The sequence below is a fragment of the Vombatus ursinus genome, unplaced genomic scaffold (assembly GCF_900497805.2).
Source record: "Vombatus ursinus unplaced genomic scaffold, bare-nosed wombat genome assembly UNPS02014158.1, whole genome shotgun sequence".
NCBI lineage: Eukaryota > Metazoa > Chordata > Mammalia > Diprotodontia > Vombatidae > Vombatus > Vombatus ursinus.
This window is the reverse complement of record NW_020953936.1, coordinates 2,089,437-2,104,351: the sequence shown is the minus strand read 5'-3', so window position 1 is coordinate 2,104,351 and position 14,915 is coordinate 2,089,437. Positions and strand designations below refer to the sequence as shown.

Sequence of the window (14,915 nt, the reverse complement as noted above, 5' to 3'; positions counted from 1 at the left end):
ATCTACTCTGTTCTAGACAGGAAGTTTCATTTGTAATTTTTTTGGTGGTAAGATTCGGATTAGGACATTTTTTTCAACATATATGCAGGAACCAAAGATTTATACGATTCTATTTGCTTATAAGTGACTATCATTTCCACATGAAATACAAAATATGCTATTCACTTGTATTCCGCCCCCAAATTATCCCATCATGTTTTTTAAATCGTATATATTTTACGTGTCCATTTCCATTTAAAAAAGGAGTTGGTTATAAAGATTTCTTGTTATGTTATTGGCTAAAATGATTAGTCCTCATAATGGCTCATAAACAAAGAAAAAAATTCAGTTCTTTTGCATTGGCAAAACTAAACCTGAACGTCACAGAAAGCAAGTCTATTTTTTCAAAATATCAGTGCCAAGTTAATTGTTTTTCCTCCTCTCTGACAGAATGTAAGCTCCATGAGGGCAAGAAATGTTTCTTTTTTGTCTTTGTATCTCATGAAGTGCAGAATGAGCTCTTGATCTCTTGTTCCCTTATCCTAATGAGATTATTTCCTGTCAAACTCCAACCCTGCATTATCCTCACTAACTGCCTGTTTGCTCCCACTCAGGCGCTGCTGATCAGAACTGAGAGAAATGATCAATTCGTGTTGATAGGTTCCACTACAAATTTATGCTAGACAATCAAGTCAACAAGCATGTATTAAATACCTATTATGCGCGAGTCACTACACTAAGTGCTAGGTATATAAAGAAAGGCCAAAACAGGGTCTGCTCTCATAGAGCTCACAATCTAAGTGGGGAGACAACAATTGCAAACAATTACATACAAACAAAATATATACAGGATAACTTGGAAACAATCTCAGAAGGAAGGGGGGACAAGGAAGGAATTCTTGCAAAAGGTGGGACTTTAGTTATAAAGGATGCCGGAAAAGCTTTCAGGCCCAAGGGATAATCATTGAAATTGCATGGAGTTGGGAGATGTAGTGGAACAGCAAAGAGGCCAGTGTCACTGGATCATAGACTACAAAGAGGGAGAGTAAAGTGTAAGAAGAATGAAAAGCCAGGAAGGGGCCAGGTTATGAAGGACATTAAAAGTCAAACAGAATATTTTATATTTGATCCTAGCATTTCAGTGAGCCACTGGAATTTATTAAATAATGGAATGACATGGTCAGACCTCTACTTTAGGAAGATCATTTCTACAGCTGAGTGGAAGAGAGCTAATCTCTACTGGTCCTTCACTGAAGCAAGGGAATCTTCCCAATTGATTTCCTATCTTGCTCACCACAGTTGCTGTTCCAAACCTTTTTTTTCTGTCCTCAAGCTTCCTATGTCACCCTCTCTCACCATTTTCTCAGCTAAAGACCTCCCCTCCTATTTCACCAAAAAGATTGAGGCCTTTCATCAAGAACTCCTGGTTCTCTCTTCTGCCTCATCTCATATCCCCCAGCCATTTTTTCCTAACTCTTTCTTCTTTCAATTTAGTCTCCAATGATGAGGGCTCTACTGTTTGCCAAGGTCAACAATTCTACAGGCACCCACAATCTTGCCCCACTCCTGTATTCTTCAGAAGACCACCCTCATCATTTCTACTTCTTTAATTTTCAAGCTATCCCTATTAGTTACTTCCTTGCTGCTTTAAGTCTTTCTATCCTTAAAAAAAATCTCATTAGGTCCCTTACTATCTATCAATCTGTATTTCTCTTCTACTTCTGAACTAAATTTCTCAAAAAAGCTGTTAGCTATGTGGTGCAGTGGATAGAATGGAGTCAGAAGACCTGAGTTCAAATCCAGCCCTAGACACTTACTAGCTGCAGGCAAGTCATTTAATCTCTACTTTCATTTCTTCAACTGTAAAATGGGGATTTTAATAGTACTTACCTCCCAGGGCTGCTGTGAGGATCAAATAAGATAGTATTTGTAAAGCACTAAGCACAGTGCCTGGCACACAAGTGCATAATAAATGCTTGTTCCCTTTTCTTCTTCTACTCAGTGAGTGTCTCCACTTCTCTCACTCCCTTCTAAACTCTTTGCAATCTGGTTTTTGACCTCATTGTTTAAATGAAACTGCTCTCTCTAAAGTTACCAATAATCTCTTAATTGCTAAATCTAATGGCCTTTTCTCAATCTTCATCTTTTTCAATCTCTTTGGAGCACCGGACACTTTCTGCTCTGGGATACTCTCTAATAGCTAGGTTTCTGTGATTCTGCTTTCACTTGGTTCTCTTACTACTTTCTTAGGGTCCTTTGCAGATTCTTTCCAATACCTTTGGACGTCCCCCAAACTTGTGTCCGAGGCCCTCTTTTCTTGAGGTACTCACTCTGTAATCTCCTCAGCTCCTATGGGTTCAATGATTATCTCTATGTGGATGATCCCCAGATCTATTTAATCAGCCCTAACTCCTAATGTGATAGATAGTTCCGTGCCACCTACTGCAGACTCCAACATCTCAAAATTCAACATGTCCAAAACGGAACTCCTTTCTCCTTTCCCACCCCTTCTTCTTCTAAACTTCAACAGTACCTCCGTTCTTCCAGTTACCCAGGTTCACAAACTTCACATCACCCTCAACTCCTTACTTACCTGACACTTCCAATCAGTTGCCACATCTTGTATTTTCTTCCTTTATAACATCTCTTGCTTAGGTCCCCTTCTTTCCATGATAAAACTGCCATCCTAGTTCATGCTCTTATCACCTCTTGTCTGTATTATTGCAGCAGCCTTCTAATTGTACCCTCTGTCTCAAGTCTCTCCCTATTCCAATCCAGTCTCCATTTGGCTACCAAAGTGATTTTCCTAAAATATAACTCTGACCATATCTCTCTCCCTACTCAGTAAACTCCAATGGTTCCATATTGCCTCCAGAATAAAACATAAATTCCTGTTTGACATGTACTCTGTACAACCTGGCCCTATTCCTATTCCTATATTTTCAATCTTTTAACTCATGACTCCCCTCCATGTACTCAATGATCCAACCAATTTGTTCTGCATATACCACTCCTCTCCATTTTCTATCTTTGTGGCCTTGTACTGGCTCTCCCTAAGCATGGACCACTCTCCCTCTTGAACTCTGCCCATGGGGATCACTGGCAACCTCTAAGAGTCAGTTCTTAAAAGCGTATTCCGTGAAGGGGCCCTTTCCTGGTCCTTCTGTGTCTTCCAGTGTTTTTCCCTATATATGGCTATCTTTTATCTGTTCTCTATATATTTTATATGCACTGATTTTGTCAGTCAGTCAACATGTATATATTAGGTGACTACTATGTGCCAGGTACTATGCTAAGTTCTGAAGATACAAAGAAAGACAAAAGTTAGCCCCCGTTCTCAAGTAGCTCATAGTCTAATGAGGGAGACAACATGCAGACAGTTATGTACAAACAGGATATATAAAAGGGGACGGTGTCAGAGGGAAAACACTAAGATTAAGGAGATTAAGATTATGCACATGCTATTTCCTTCATTAGAATGCTTCTTACAGATAGCGGCTGTTTTTGCTTTTTCTTAAAACAATGTCTGGCACATAGTTACCTAATATATCATTTAGGAAATGCTTGTTGATTGAGTTCCCAGAATTCCCTAAATATCTATAAAACAGAATTCTAAAATGTCAAATTTGCAATGCAGCAAAAATTCTTATATGCACTTCTAGAAACAGAAGAGAAATTCTGCAAACACATCAAAAGTAAAAACTGAGGCAAATAATGTTAACAAAGAAAATGACCATTGTGTATTAATACTGACTTAAAAAATAATACTGCTGGCCCTGAATGGAATGGTCAGTATGGATTTTCCTCATCCAAATTAATACAGAGTCCCTCCTCATTTTAAGCTTGTGCACCATTCAAAGGAACATCTCTAAAGTGTCAAGCATCCATAAGTTGATTGCAAGTCAGCAATATATTTCTAAAGGAGGTGCTAAACACTAGAGAATGCTAATTCCTAAGCACTTGTTTAGGAATTCAGCCTGCTAAGGGCTAGTTTTAAAATAAATCTCTTCTTACTCAGGACTTGTGAGGGGAAGAAGGAAAATCCCATGAGATGGAGTATTAACAGTGGGAAATTTGTATATTAATAGATCCAGGTTAAAAGTATAAATTATGATAATGTAAATCAAAGGTTTCAATGTATAAACAATGAAGGAATGCCATGTAATGATTTGGAATACAATTTATCCAATGGAAAATTTTTACGGGATGAAATATTTGTGTCAGAAAAACAAAACAAAACCTTTTAAAGTCACATAAAAAATGGTTATTTATATAAAAGAATAGGGATTGAATCTGTGATTGTGTTGATACAGGGATCTCCTGGATAAGGAAATTTGCTTTGACAATGCAGAACATCCACATCGCTACAACTGATAGTCCCTGTAAGTTGTGTAGAGAGAAATTAAATGTCCTTCTCAGGGTCACTGAGCCAGTATATGTTAGTAACAAGACTGGAATCCAGATCTTCCAGATTCCAAGGCAAGTGTTCTGTCTACTATGCGACACTGCCTCTCACACTTCTATAAAATACATCTGAAGATCTACATATGCACACATAGAGAAGTGCACAATAATTAAACAGTTACGAAAAGGTAGAAGAGATCCTACTTGGGAGCCTAGGACAACTAATTCAATTTGCCAAATTGATAAAAGAAATGAAAAATTCACCAACATGATCCACTATCATCGAGGTGATGTAAGAGTTTCCAAAGAGTAATCCAAAGGATTACAATTGTTTCTAGGGACTAAATTTGTATTTTTGTTATGTGGCTTGCTGGTAGAGTTGTACATTATTCTGCAATTCTGACAAGCATTTATTAGGCATCTACTAAGTATATGGCCATGTATTTGGTGCTAGGGATACAAAGACAAAAATATAAAACAGAACCTGACCGTAAGAATGAAGGTGAAAATATGATTTAAGTATTCTGATGATTTTCTATTAGAAGTAGCATTCTTAAACTTGGTCATATTATTATGTAGTATTTATCAAAGTATAGTTCCCATGCCTAGGAAAAAGTACTTGTAGAACAAACATTATTTTCCTGTACCTTAAATAGGGGTTGTGTGTGTGTGTGTGTGTGTGTTTGTGTGTGTGCTTGCTTGTCTAGCTGTCTCTCATTATTACCAATGCTACTCTTTATTCTGTGCCTCTCCTCACAATCTTGGTGACTACCAAAGTTTGCTTCCCTGGCTACTATTCCCCAGTGCCTGGTGAATAGTAGACACTTTATAAATGAATGCTTGTTGACTGAGAACCAACTGGGTTCAGAGACTGTGGAACACACATGCACATGACAGATTAAATGACCAATAACATTTGTTTTTAAAATTTCAATCAGATTTTCTCAACAACCCATTTATTTTTATGTTCTCTTTCACTGTATTTTTTTTTTCCTTTATACTTAGGATCATGGGATTTAGAGACTGGAGGGACCTTTAAAGATCATCTCAGATTTCCCCCCCAAAACTTTCTAATGCATTTATGGTATAATATTATATTTTGTTGTGAAGGCAGGTATCTTGGGTAAACTTTGTATTTTTCTTAGTGTCTAGCACAATGCTCTGTACACAGGAAGGGTTTAGTCAATGTTATCTGTTTAACATGTTGTCCAACCCTAATTACACATGTGAGAAAACACAAGGTGCTGGGACTTGAAGTTATTTGCTTACGTTTATGTATGCACAATAAGCAGCAAGTTAGGTTCTGAACCTAAGTCTTCTGAGTCCTATCTTCTTGCTGCTTCTATACTACACAACGCTTCCAAATTAGAGTTTATTGCTGTAAAAGAACATGCATGAACTTGAAAACTTTTATTAACTACTTAGGACAATGGATACTTTTAGTGAATCATAATATGCAAATTCTAAATAAGATTGCTTATCATATTTAAAGGTTATGGTTGAAAATGCCTATGACTATCTCAGTGACTTTCAAATATTTAAGAAAGATCTCTTAGACATGTGTACATGCACATATCTGAATATGAAATTTAACGCATGTAAACTTAACATGCCAATAATTCATTTTTTTGGTGTGACTGCATTGGTACAGGTAATTCCCAATGAGGAAACTCTCTTATCAATGGAGATAAACTGTTATGCAATTTGTGATCTTAAGTAATTTTCTGGGTGCACTGAGGTAAAGTGACTTGGCCAGAGTCACAGAGCCAGCATGTATTACATTATGTTGGCACTAAGGCTGGCTTTCGATTCACTTATCAAACTATCAATCATGTAGACATCTACTAAATCACATACATAGCTATTAAAATCCAAAATAGATAAGATAGTTCAGTGCTATCTGCTACACCACATCTGCTTCTATCACTGATTGTACTCACCTGATCATAATCACTGAGATGGTTAGTTCGTAAAGGAGAGCACTTAAAATGATTACCTACATATGCTGAAATGGCTAAAATTATTGTACACATTATATACATATAAATGACATGCCAAAGAGTCATATAAGCAAGAACTCAAAAGATTCAAATTTTAAAGAAATAGAATAATTCAAAATCCTAAAACTAGCATACACTTTGAAAAAAGGTCTAATTTTAAAATACCACTCATGATCTAAGTCTGATACTTATATTTAAATTCTCGTCATAACAATGACACTGCTTTTTTGGGTTGGCTTAGTAATACAATAATAGTATACCATTTGATATTAAAACCATTTTTCTTACGATTGTATTTAAAAAAACAAACAAATAATTGATGGAGAGACAAAAGACTTCTAAATGGCACCCCACCCACCCACTCACCAGAGGTAGTATGGCACAATGGATAGAGAGCTGGTCTTGGAGCTAGAAAAACCAGGATTCAGGTCCTCTCTCTGATACAGAGTGGCTGTGTGACCTTAGGCAAATTTCTGAAGAAAAGGGGCTAAGCTGCACTGGTAGAAGAAGTTTCCTTACCCTCGGGTTCCCTGTATCAATGAAAATACAGACCCAGAGCCTATCCAAATATAGAAAAAACACACTAGTTGATTTGAGAAGCAACATAGTGTAGCTAGTTGATAAAGGCTGGTTCTGGAGTCAGAAAGATCTGAGTTCAAGTGCTGCCTCGAGACACCTATTAGCTTTGTGACATGATCAACACCTCCATTATTTACTCTCTGAGTGTCCTTGAAAGTATTTCTTCAGATCATTAATAGATGGGATTATGTGAATCTGTGTTGATAGGAGTTTCCACCCTGTCCAGCTCACCATAGTGATGAAATCATAGGTCCAGATAAAACTGATTTCAACCAAATTTTGCCAATGAGCTCATGAGTTTACAATTTTTAAATGACTATTATAATCTCTGTTCTTAGCAACATATGTTAAGCACACTTGGGAGAAAAAAAATAATAAACCATCTATTGTACATGATAGCACTAAAATACTTTAACAAATCCAAGTGCCCTTCTCTACCTTTTCTTTTACCTATTTATTATCCTAATAATAAATACTTTCTTGGGGATGAGAACAAAACTAATAGCAACATGTGTATTTTGAAAAAACTTAAGCAGAAGTGAAACCTGAACCCAATAATGTAAATTCTAAATATACTGGTCTTTTTGTAGCAATTAAGCTGAAGGTATAAAGAAAACAGTGCTTTTTGCCAAAAGCAAAAAAAAAACACACATGACAATTTTCCATTGTTTCTAATCTTCAGATTAAATGATTTTATTTGATTTAACATATTGTACTGGACCTGTGTGATATCATTGGTGTAGAGAACTCCCAGTGAGGAAATTACTTCCACCAAAGCAGATGTTCAGCTGTGTTGTCACTTAGTGCTTTAGAGAGCTGTCTCAGGCCCCGAGATGTTACATGACTTGCCCAGGGTCCTAGAGCCCAGTACCTGACAGAGGTGGGATTTCAATGCAGACTCATCCTGGCTCTAAGGCCAATTTTCTTTCCACTATGCTAGGCTGAATCTCAATTCAGAAGAGAATGAAAACAAAACTAATAGGATCATAGATTTAGAGCATGAAGGGACCCTTAAAGGTCACCTAGTTCAACCTCCCTATTTTACACTGAGCCCTAGAGAGTAATTTGCCTGTGGTTACAGAAGTAATCAACAGCAAAGCTAGGATCTGAAACTGGGTCCTTTTATTCCAAATCCAGGTCTCTTTCTGCTGTACTACAGGATCTCCTAAATTCACTGGTTATTAAGAATTTAAGGACATTTAGAAGATTGTAAAAGATTGCTCTGGCTTAATTCAGACTGAAATAACTCTGTTTCCTAGTTGTAGAATGATTACCCAACTTTCATCCTCAGGGAGCTGAAATCTAAATTTACAAGAGAATGAGGGACATTAGTTGCTTGTTAACGTGACAGCTAAATACTAACATCAAAGAAATTATGTTCAAATTCTGTTATGTTAGTTTTTCACTTAAATAAAAACGATTAGTGCAGTAAAATATTGAAAATAAACCAAATCAGGAATCCTAGGCCTTGGGAGATGAAGACAATTCGATTTTTCTCTGAAAGGAAGAAAAATGTGTACTCTGTTGTATCCTAAATTTCTTTTCTTTTTTTAATAAAAGCAGCAACATTCAAAGCCAATTATACTCTTCTTTGTTTCTCCCTTTTACATAAAGATTTTATACCTTTCTTACAAACCAAAGGAACCTTAATCAACGACATAGATACTCTGGGACAATTATGAAAAATAACACATGGATAAGTAATTTACAACAACCATTTTTTCATTTTACAGAAACATTGGGAAACTGGTTTTTGATGTATTTTTTTAATCTAATAGAATTAATATTTTTGAAATACACTGGCTTTGGTTCTTGTTTTCCAATATCTTCCAAGGACACATTTTGTCAAAATGATTTACTTGTGACAGATTTTTAAAAATATGTAGTAGTTAGTCTATATGTAAAGATGTAGAATTAATACAATTGGTTGCATTATAACCAAAGTAATGACTCTGTGAAAGTTTTTATCTTACCAATATAACATCAACTTCCTTTGCAAGTTTGAACTTTACACTAGTAATTTTATAATTTTGTCAATTTTGGTTACCTAAAAACTTTATAAGTATATGTTTTGCTATTTGAAAAACTGCTTTTAAAACATAATTATACAAATATAATTATTATCCCTAAGATCTCAAATATAGTATTACAGAAAAAATGATTTGTTATGTGTAAAATTCTAATTTAGGTGGAATTCAAACAATCAAAAAGACAAAACATCCCAACTTTTATTTTTAGGTCTATACAATGAAAACCATGTTCAGAATAAGTGAAGCACTGCCAAATCCTATTATGTCTTGTAAATCATCAAATAAACTATCACTCAGTGAAAGCTTTAAAATTTAAACATAGTTATAGAATTTAATTAAAACTTATTCCTTGGGGTTTTAAAAATGACACCTTTTCTCTTTTACATGAAAGTTAGTGATAAAAGAATGGGAAAATGTTTATATCACTTATTTATTTTTCCAAAACCCTTTATAAATTAGAAATAAAAGCAAACTAGCAAACAAGTACATTTGGTTTCAATACGGTAACAATATGAAGCATATTTTATTGATTTCCAATTCTTTGAAAAAAGGTAATTATGTCACATATGACATAATGGCCTATCTCCTCAAATTAGCCATTTGGGACCTAGGGAAGTTTACTGTAAAAGTTACGGTACAGCATCCATTTTACAATTATTATGCCTTACTTATGTAACAGAACTCTTAGTTCCTCAGGAAGTTAGCAAAGTAATTTTTAAATACCAAAGCAAAGCTTCTAAATTATTAACTTGTTACTAACTAGAATGTAAGCTCCTTGTTTCATTATTGTACTTGTATCCCCAGCACCTAGGATGGTACCAGTCACATAGCAAACATTTAATAAATAATTATCAATTGATTGTGAAGCATTACCTTTGGAATAATTTATATATTGGTAGACTCAACAACTGATGGGAAAAAATGTTTTTAAAGATACTTCAGATCAATCAACTAAAAATACTCCAACTTTCCAAAACAGTTAAAATTTAAACTACCCTTCTACTTTCCAAAGTAATATATTCTAAATTACTGAAAATACTTTTTGTAGTAGATACTATGCTAGTAATCAAAGTCATAAATAAAGGCCTTTAAAGACCATGGAAAAGAATATTAGGTACCTCATATATGTGGAATTAGAGGAAATCTATTTTATATCATTAAAAAACTTGTTTGAAATAAGCATTTAAAGTGATTTATTATGATGCTCTATTACTTTATTTTAAAATAACAATTATCTACTCTATCAACTGGTGTTTGCATAAGTATTATTCACTGTACTTCAATCCAAAATCCTAGGACAAAAACTTTCATTAACCACACTCACATAGCTACCAAATCTACCTCTGTCTATGTAATTACATTTTTTTTTGTTTAAAACATTTAACATACTTTTAATTTTAAATTCTATTCTCTTGAATATTCTGCTGTACCATATGGAACTAGGAAGCCTTGGTGGAACAACTTACAAAGCAATGATGTGCACATACTTCTATATTACGTAAAACTAAAAAAAAAAAAAATCCATTTCCAAATTATATCTTGAAAATAAGGAAAGAAAACTTAGTCAGTGAGATGGAATGGAATATTAATGTATACAAAATGTCATTAATGATAACTGTCATTCAGTGAGCTCAGGTAAGCCCATGGTAGTTACTAGTGAACCCTGACCTTATGTAAGTTTGTCCAATTTCTACTTCCCAGAGTAGGAAGGCAAGAAAACAATTATTCTTCCCCAAACACTTTTAAGCACAGCTTCCACATTAACTGCAAGGCAATTTGTTTTTGGCTAGTGTGTCACCTAAATAACCCAAATATTTTAAAGTAAAGGTGAATTCTGAGTTTAATTATAATAAGGAAGTCATATTTGATAGAACCACGATTTTCTGAAGTCTAGGCTGCTTATACTTTTATTTACAAAAAAATTAAAAAAAGATGGTAAGTTGCACGTTATTTTGACAGTGGCACACAAAGAAATAAATCAAAAGTATTTTCTTTTTCTATTTTTAATATATGTTAAAACAGTCAACTCCTGATTTACTTTTTTACATAAATAGATTAAATAAGATTAACTAACTGTCAAAAGCATGTCAAATTACAGTATCCACTAGCTAAGAATTCTGTTAGATGTAAAACTCTGCTGGTGGTCATTTTGCCTTAGGATTTTCAATATAAATGAGGCTAGAAATGATAGGGGTTGGGAGAGGGGTCTTACCGCCTGAACATCATTGAATGGAGGTAAACAAAAAGATCAAGAATTAGTTATCTACAAGGCAAAAAAAAACTGCTTAAAAAAATCAACTGAAGTATATTCTCAAAAATATCAGAAATTAAAACACAAGTTTTGCTGTTTTGAAGACTTTCTCCTAAACATTGTCAACCTCTTTCCTGGTACAAGTCAAAACTATTTTTTTATTTAATTAAATTAGAATCTTGTTATTTTTATTTAATCCATGTAGACCCCGAACTGAGATGTGAATAATCAACATATTGGTGAATATAATTTTACAAGTTGAAATATATAAGAAGAAAGGTGAAATCACAGTGAATGGAATATATTTACATAAATAGGGAATACCATCTAAATTTATTGGCATGTATCCCTCAGAAGAATTATGTTACTATATGTCCCATGAGGCTATTTACCTATAGATGATGTGTGGTTAAGATTGGTTAAAAAACTGTTCAATCCATACTTGAGTAGACCTATCTCATTCGTCTCATTAAAAAGATGAAATAATGAATTTACTCAGTGTATTTGCCAATTCCAGGACAATGTGTTTTAAGCAATACCTAACGCAGTACCATTAAATAATTCTACTTACAGCAACTGAATATGTCTAGTCCTTCTTTCTATTTGTATGTTTAGGGATGAAATGATCTTTTAAGGTGTCAGATTATGAAGAAAAATAGATTAGTACTTCATAAATAGGTCTTGTCAGTTTGTATTAAAAACATCTGTCTTATTTGTGGGAATCAAATATATCTTAAAGGCCTTCATTTAAACATTTTTTAAAGTTCCCAAAATGGAACATCATACAATTCCATTTCCCTACAAAATATGTTTTATTATGTTTAATGATATATGAATGCTATAATTCATGTAAAAAAAACCCTACAAAATTCTACTTTTACCATGAATGGAATTTTAATAATCACAGACTTTTATATTTCACCTACAGCAATTAAAATTTGATTCCTTAGTCTGAACAATGATCTATAAACTAAATTCCAATATTCTGTTTGTACTTGCTTTTACCATTCCAAGAGATTTGCAATGATGGATGTTCAGAGGAGAAAAACTGATTTGAGTCTTAGCTTTTGAATGTTCCATAGTGACCCACAGACTGGGTCACATGAAAGTCTATTAGCAATTGCAACATAAGCTATATTTTTGGTTATTGTTCCTGCGGCTGTTACATGAAAGTGTAAGAACTACTAGGAGTCAATAGGTGGCAGTACATCTCCTAGAAAAGAGGCTGATGATGAATAAAATCACCATGCATTCTGGTTCTATTTCCAAGAGGCTTCCATACTGCTTAATTACACACTTTTTAATATCATGCTTTATAATGCTAAGGCATACTTTATATGCACCTTCGTTGTAACTGTTTTAGATACAGAAACATAAAAACATTATAAATGTGTCTGAAGGAATAAAACACTGAACGTTTGTCCTTGAACTTGTATGCCAACATAGTCATCCATTTAATAGCATGTTATATAGAGTATTTGAAAACTATGATGTCAAATTCAATGATCTTTTGAAAAATACTCTAGTCTGGAGTAAATTATTTTTAGAGCTATATTTTTGCACTATATATAGTTCATGATGAAAATTTCTTTCCCTTTTGTGTTTTTCTCCCTATTAACAAACTACTCATTTTAAAGACTGCATTTCTGGCAACCTATGAAGTAAACATAATCTTTAAATACTTCCTTCACCCAGGTGAAAGTAATTTGTATCTATTTTCATTCACACAGGAGTGTCATTAGAAAAAAAGAGGGGGGAGGATAAAAAGTAGAATATTATAAAGTATTATGTAACAAAAACATTGATGCAATTAGTTTTGCTGTAAGTAAATCTGAGATCTTAAAATATGCAAAACATGATCATATTTCAATTAAGTACAGGTTGCAAAGTTGCCACCATGGAAAACAAAATGTCCATGGAGAGAGTAAAACCATTATAAAAAATTACTTTGGGACTTCATGTAAAGCAATCATATCGAGAGCTATTGATTATAGGTGAAGGAAACTATTGTAATATAGGTAAGATATAAACTTAATGTGACTATGAAATTTATATTCACAACATTTATATAATACTATCTTGATGGAAATTTTTACATTTAATAAAAAAAGAAACCACCTTAAAACTGCACAATTATTTCATTTGCTAATTTTCAAGGTTTCTTTTTTTAAATCTTTTATAAGTAGATAGTTGTTTTGGTAATGAAGACAACCTACACTACAAATGAATAAGATATGTGAATGCTATTTTATTAGGGAATTGTCATGGACCTGGAAAAAAACCTGAACAGTAAAATACATAACTACTGAGATACCCTGTAAATAAATAAAGTGCTTAAAGCAGAGTAGCTAGGGAGGTATATCTAATGTTGCTCGACACCTCTCTTCTGGACTAAAGAATGATAAAGGAATTACTGCTTTCCATTGAGTGTCTTTAAAGAAATAAAGCATATATAACAAAAGAAAGTGTAAGTACATGATCCCAACCATTGCTTTTTTTCCTACTAACTTTTCATCTCTTAAGTTAAAAGACAAAGAACAAGTACAAACAGAACTGGCCCTTTCCAAGTCCACTTGTTTGCTGGTTTGCTTTTTCCCCCAAAATCTGTAAGAGTGTCAAGAAATAGAACAATGTATACACGCATTTCTCCCTTCCTATTTTACCACTAGCTTTCATGTGAAAGTTGTCAAATATTTAAAAGCCCAAGGAATAAGTTTTAATTAAATTATACAACTACAGCCATTTTTTCAAAAACTTACACTGTGAGTCAGTTAAGATACTATAAGATATGACAAGGTGTTAATGAATTAGTGAAAACATAATTTAAGCTAAATATTAAAAGTGAATTGACTTCACAATCCTCAAATATTAGCCAATTAAATCTTGCAGCAAACTATCATAAACCAAGAGAGTGCTTTATAGTTCTACTTAGCGTCAAATGATGATAAAAAGGAGAAATGAATGGCCTAGATGGTAGCAAGTAGACATTTTTACACCTTGAATGACTTGAGAGTGGCTGGAGGATAAAGAAACTAAACTATCCTTCATGAAAGATGTATAGAACTTTTCTAACCTTAATTTTAAAATTCATATTTTCAGAATTTAATGAAACTGAAGAAATTATATTGAAGGTATGTGTGTTGCAGATAACACAGCTTTTTATTTTTAAAGACTCTTGAGTTGCTACCTAATTCATTTATGGCTCTCAACATAAATTTTAATTTTTTTAACATCATAACAAAAGTAGATTGGAAGACAGTGGCAATGTGATGTAATCATTAAATGATGCCAGCAATAAAAAAAATCGGAACCTTTGAAGAATAGGAAGAGGAAGGATGGGGGGGGTGGGCTGAGGAAAAAAAAAGAGTGCCTTATTGCTTCCTCTAGTACAAAAACTCTTCAGATGTTTATTATCTTCCTGCAGAAGATGCTTGTCTATATTTTATGGTCAGCAGTTCACAGAAGAGTAAATAGGCTGGGTCTAGAAGAAAATAAAAAAGGTGTTTCTACTTACCGTTAGGTGATACTGCCTCCATATTTCTGGGCAAGTCTGGAAAATAAAAATATTGATCAGCTGGGAGCATGAAACAAGGTGCTTTACAGCCTGTTGGTTTTGGCATAACACAGTATCCACTGGTGTCGGTCACAGCAAAATAAGAAGCTTAGCTGAAA

The 14,915-nt window shown here is 33.8% G+C and overlaps 1 protein-coding gene across 3 annotated transcripts in view; it reads right to left on the bottom strand.

Annotated features, from left to right (window-relative positions):
- ZCCHC7 (zinc finger CCHC-type containing 7) overlaps window positions 1–14,915 on the bottom strand; it is a 278,477-nt gene that overhangs the window by 23,124 nt on the left and 240,438 nt on the right. For all 3 annotated transcript variants that reach the window (XM_027859088.1, XM_027859089.1, XM_027859090.1), the window contains exon 6: window positions 14,758–14,793. In XM_027859088.1, the coding sequence (XP_027714889.1) occupies window positions 14,758–14,793 (36 nt within the window). The remainder of the gene's footprint in view (window positions 1–14,757; window positions 14,794–14,915) is intronic.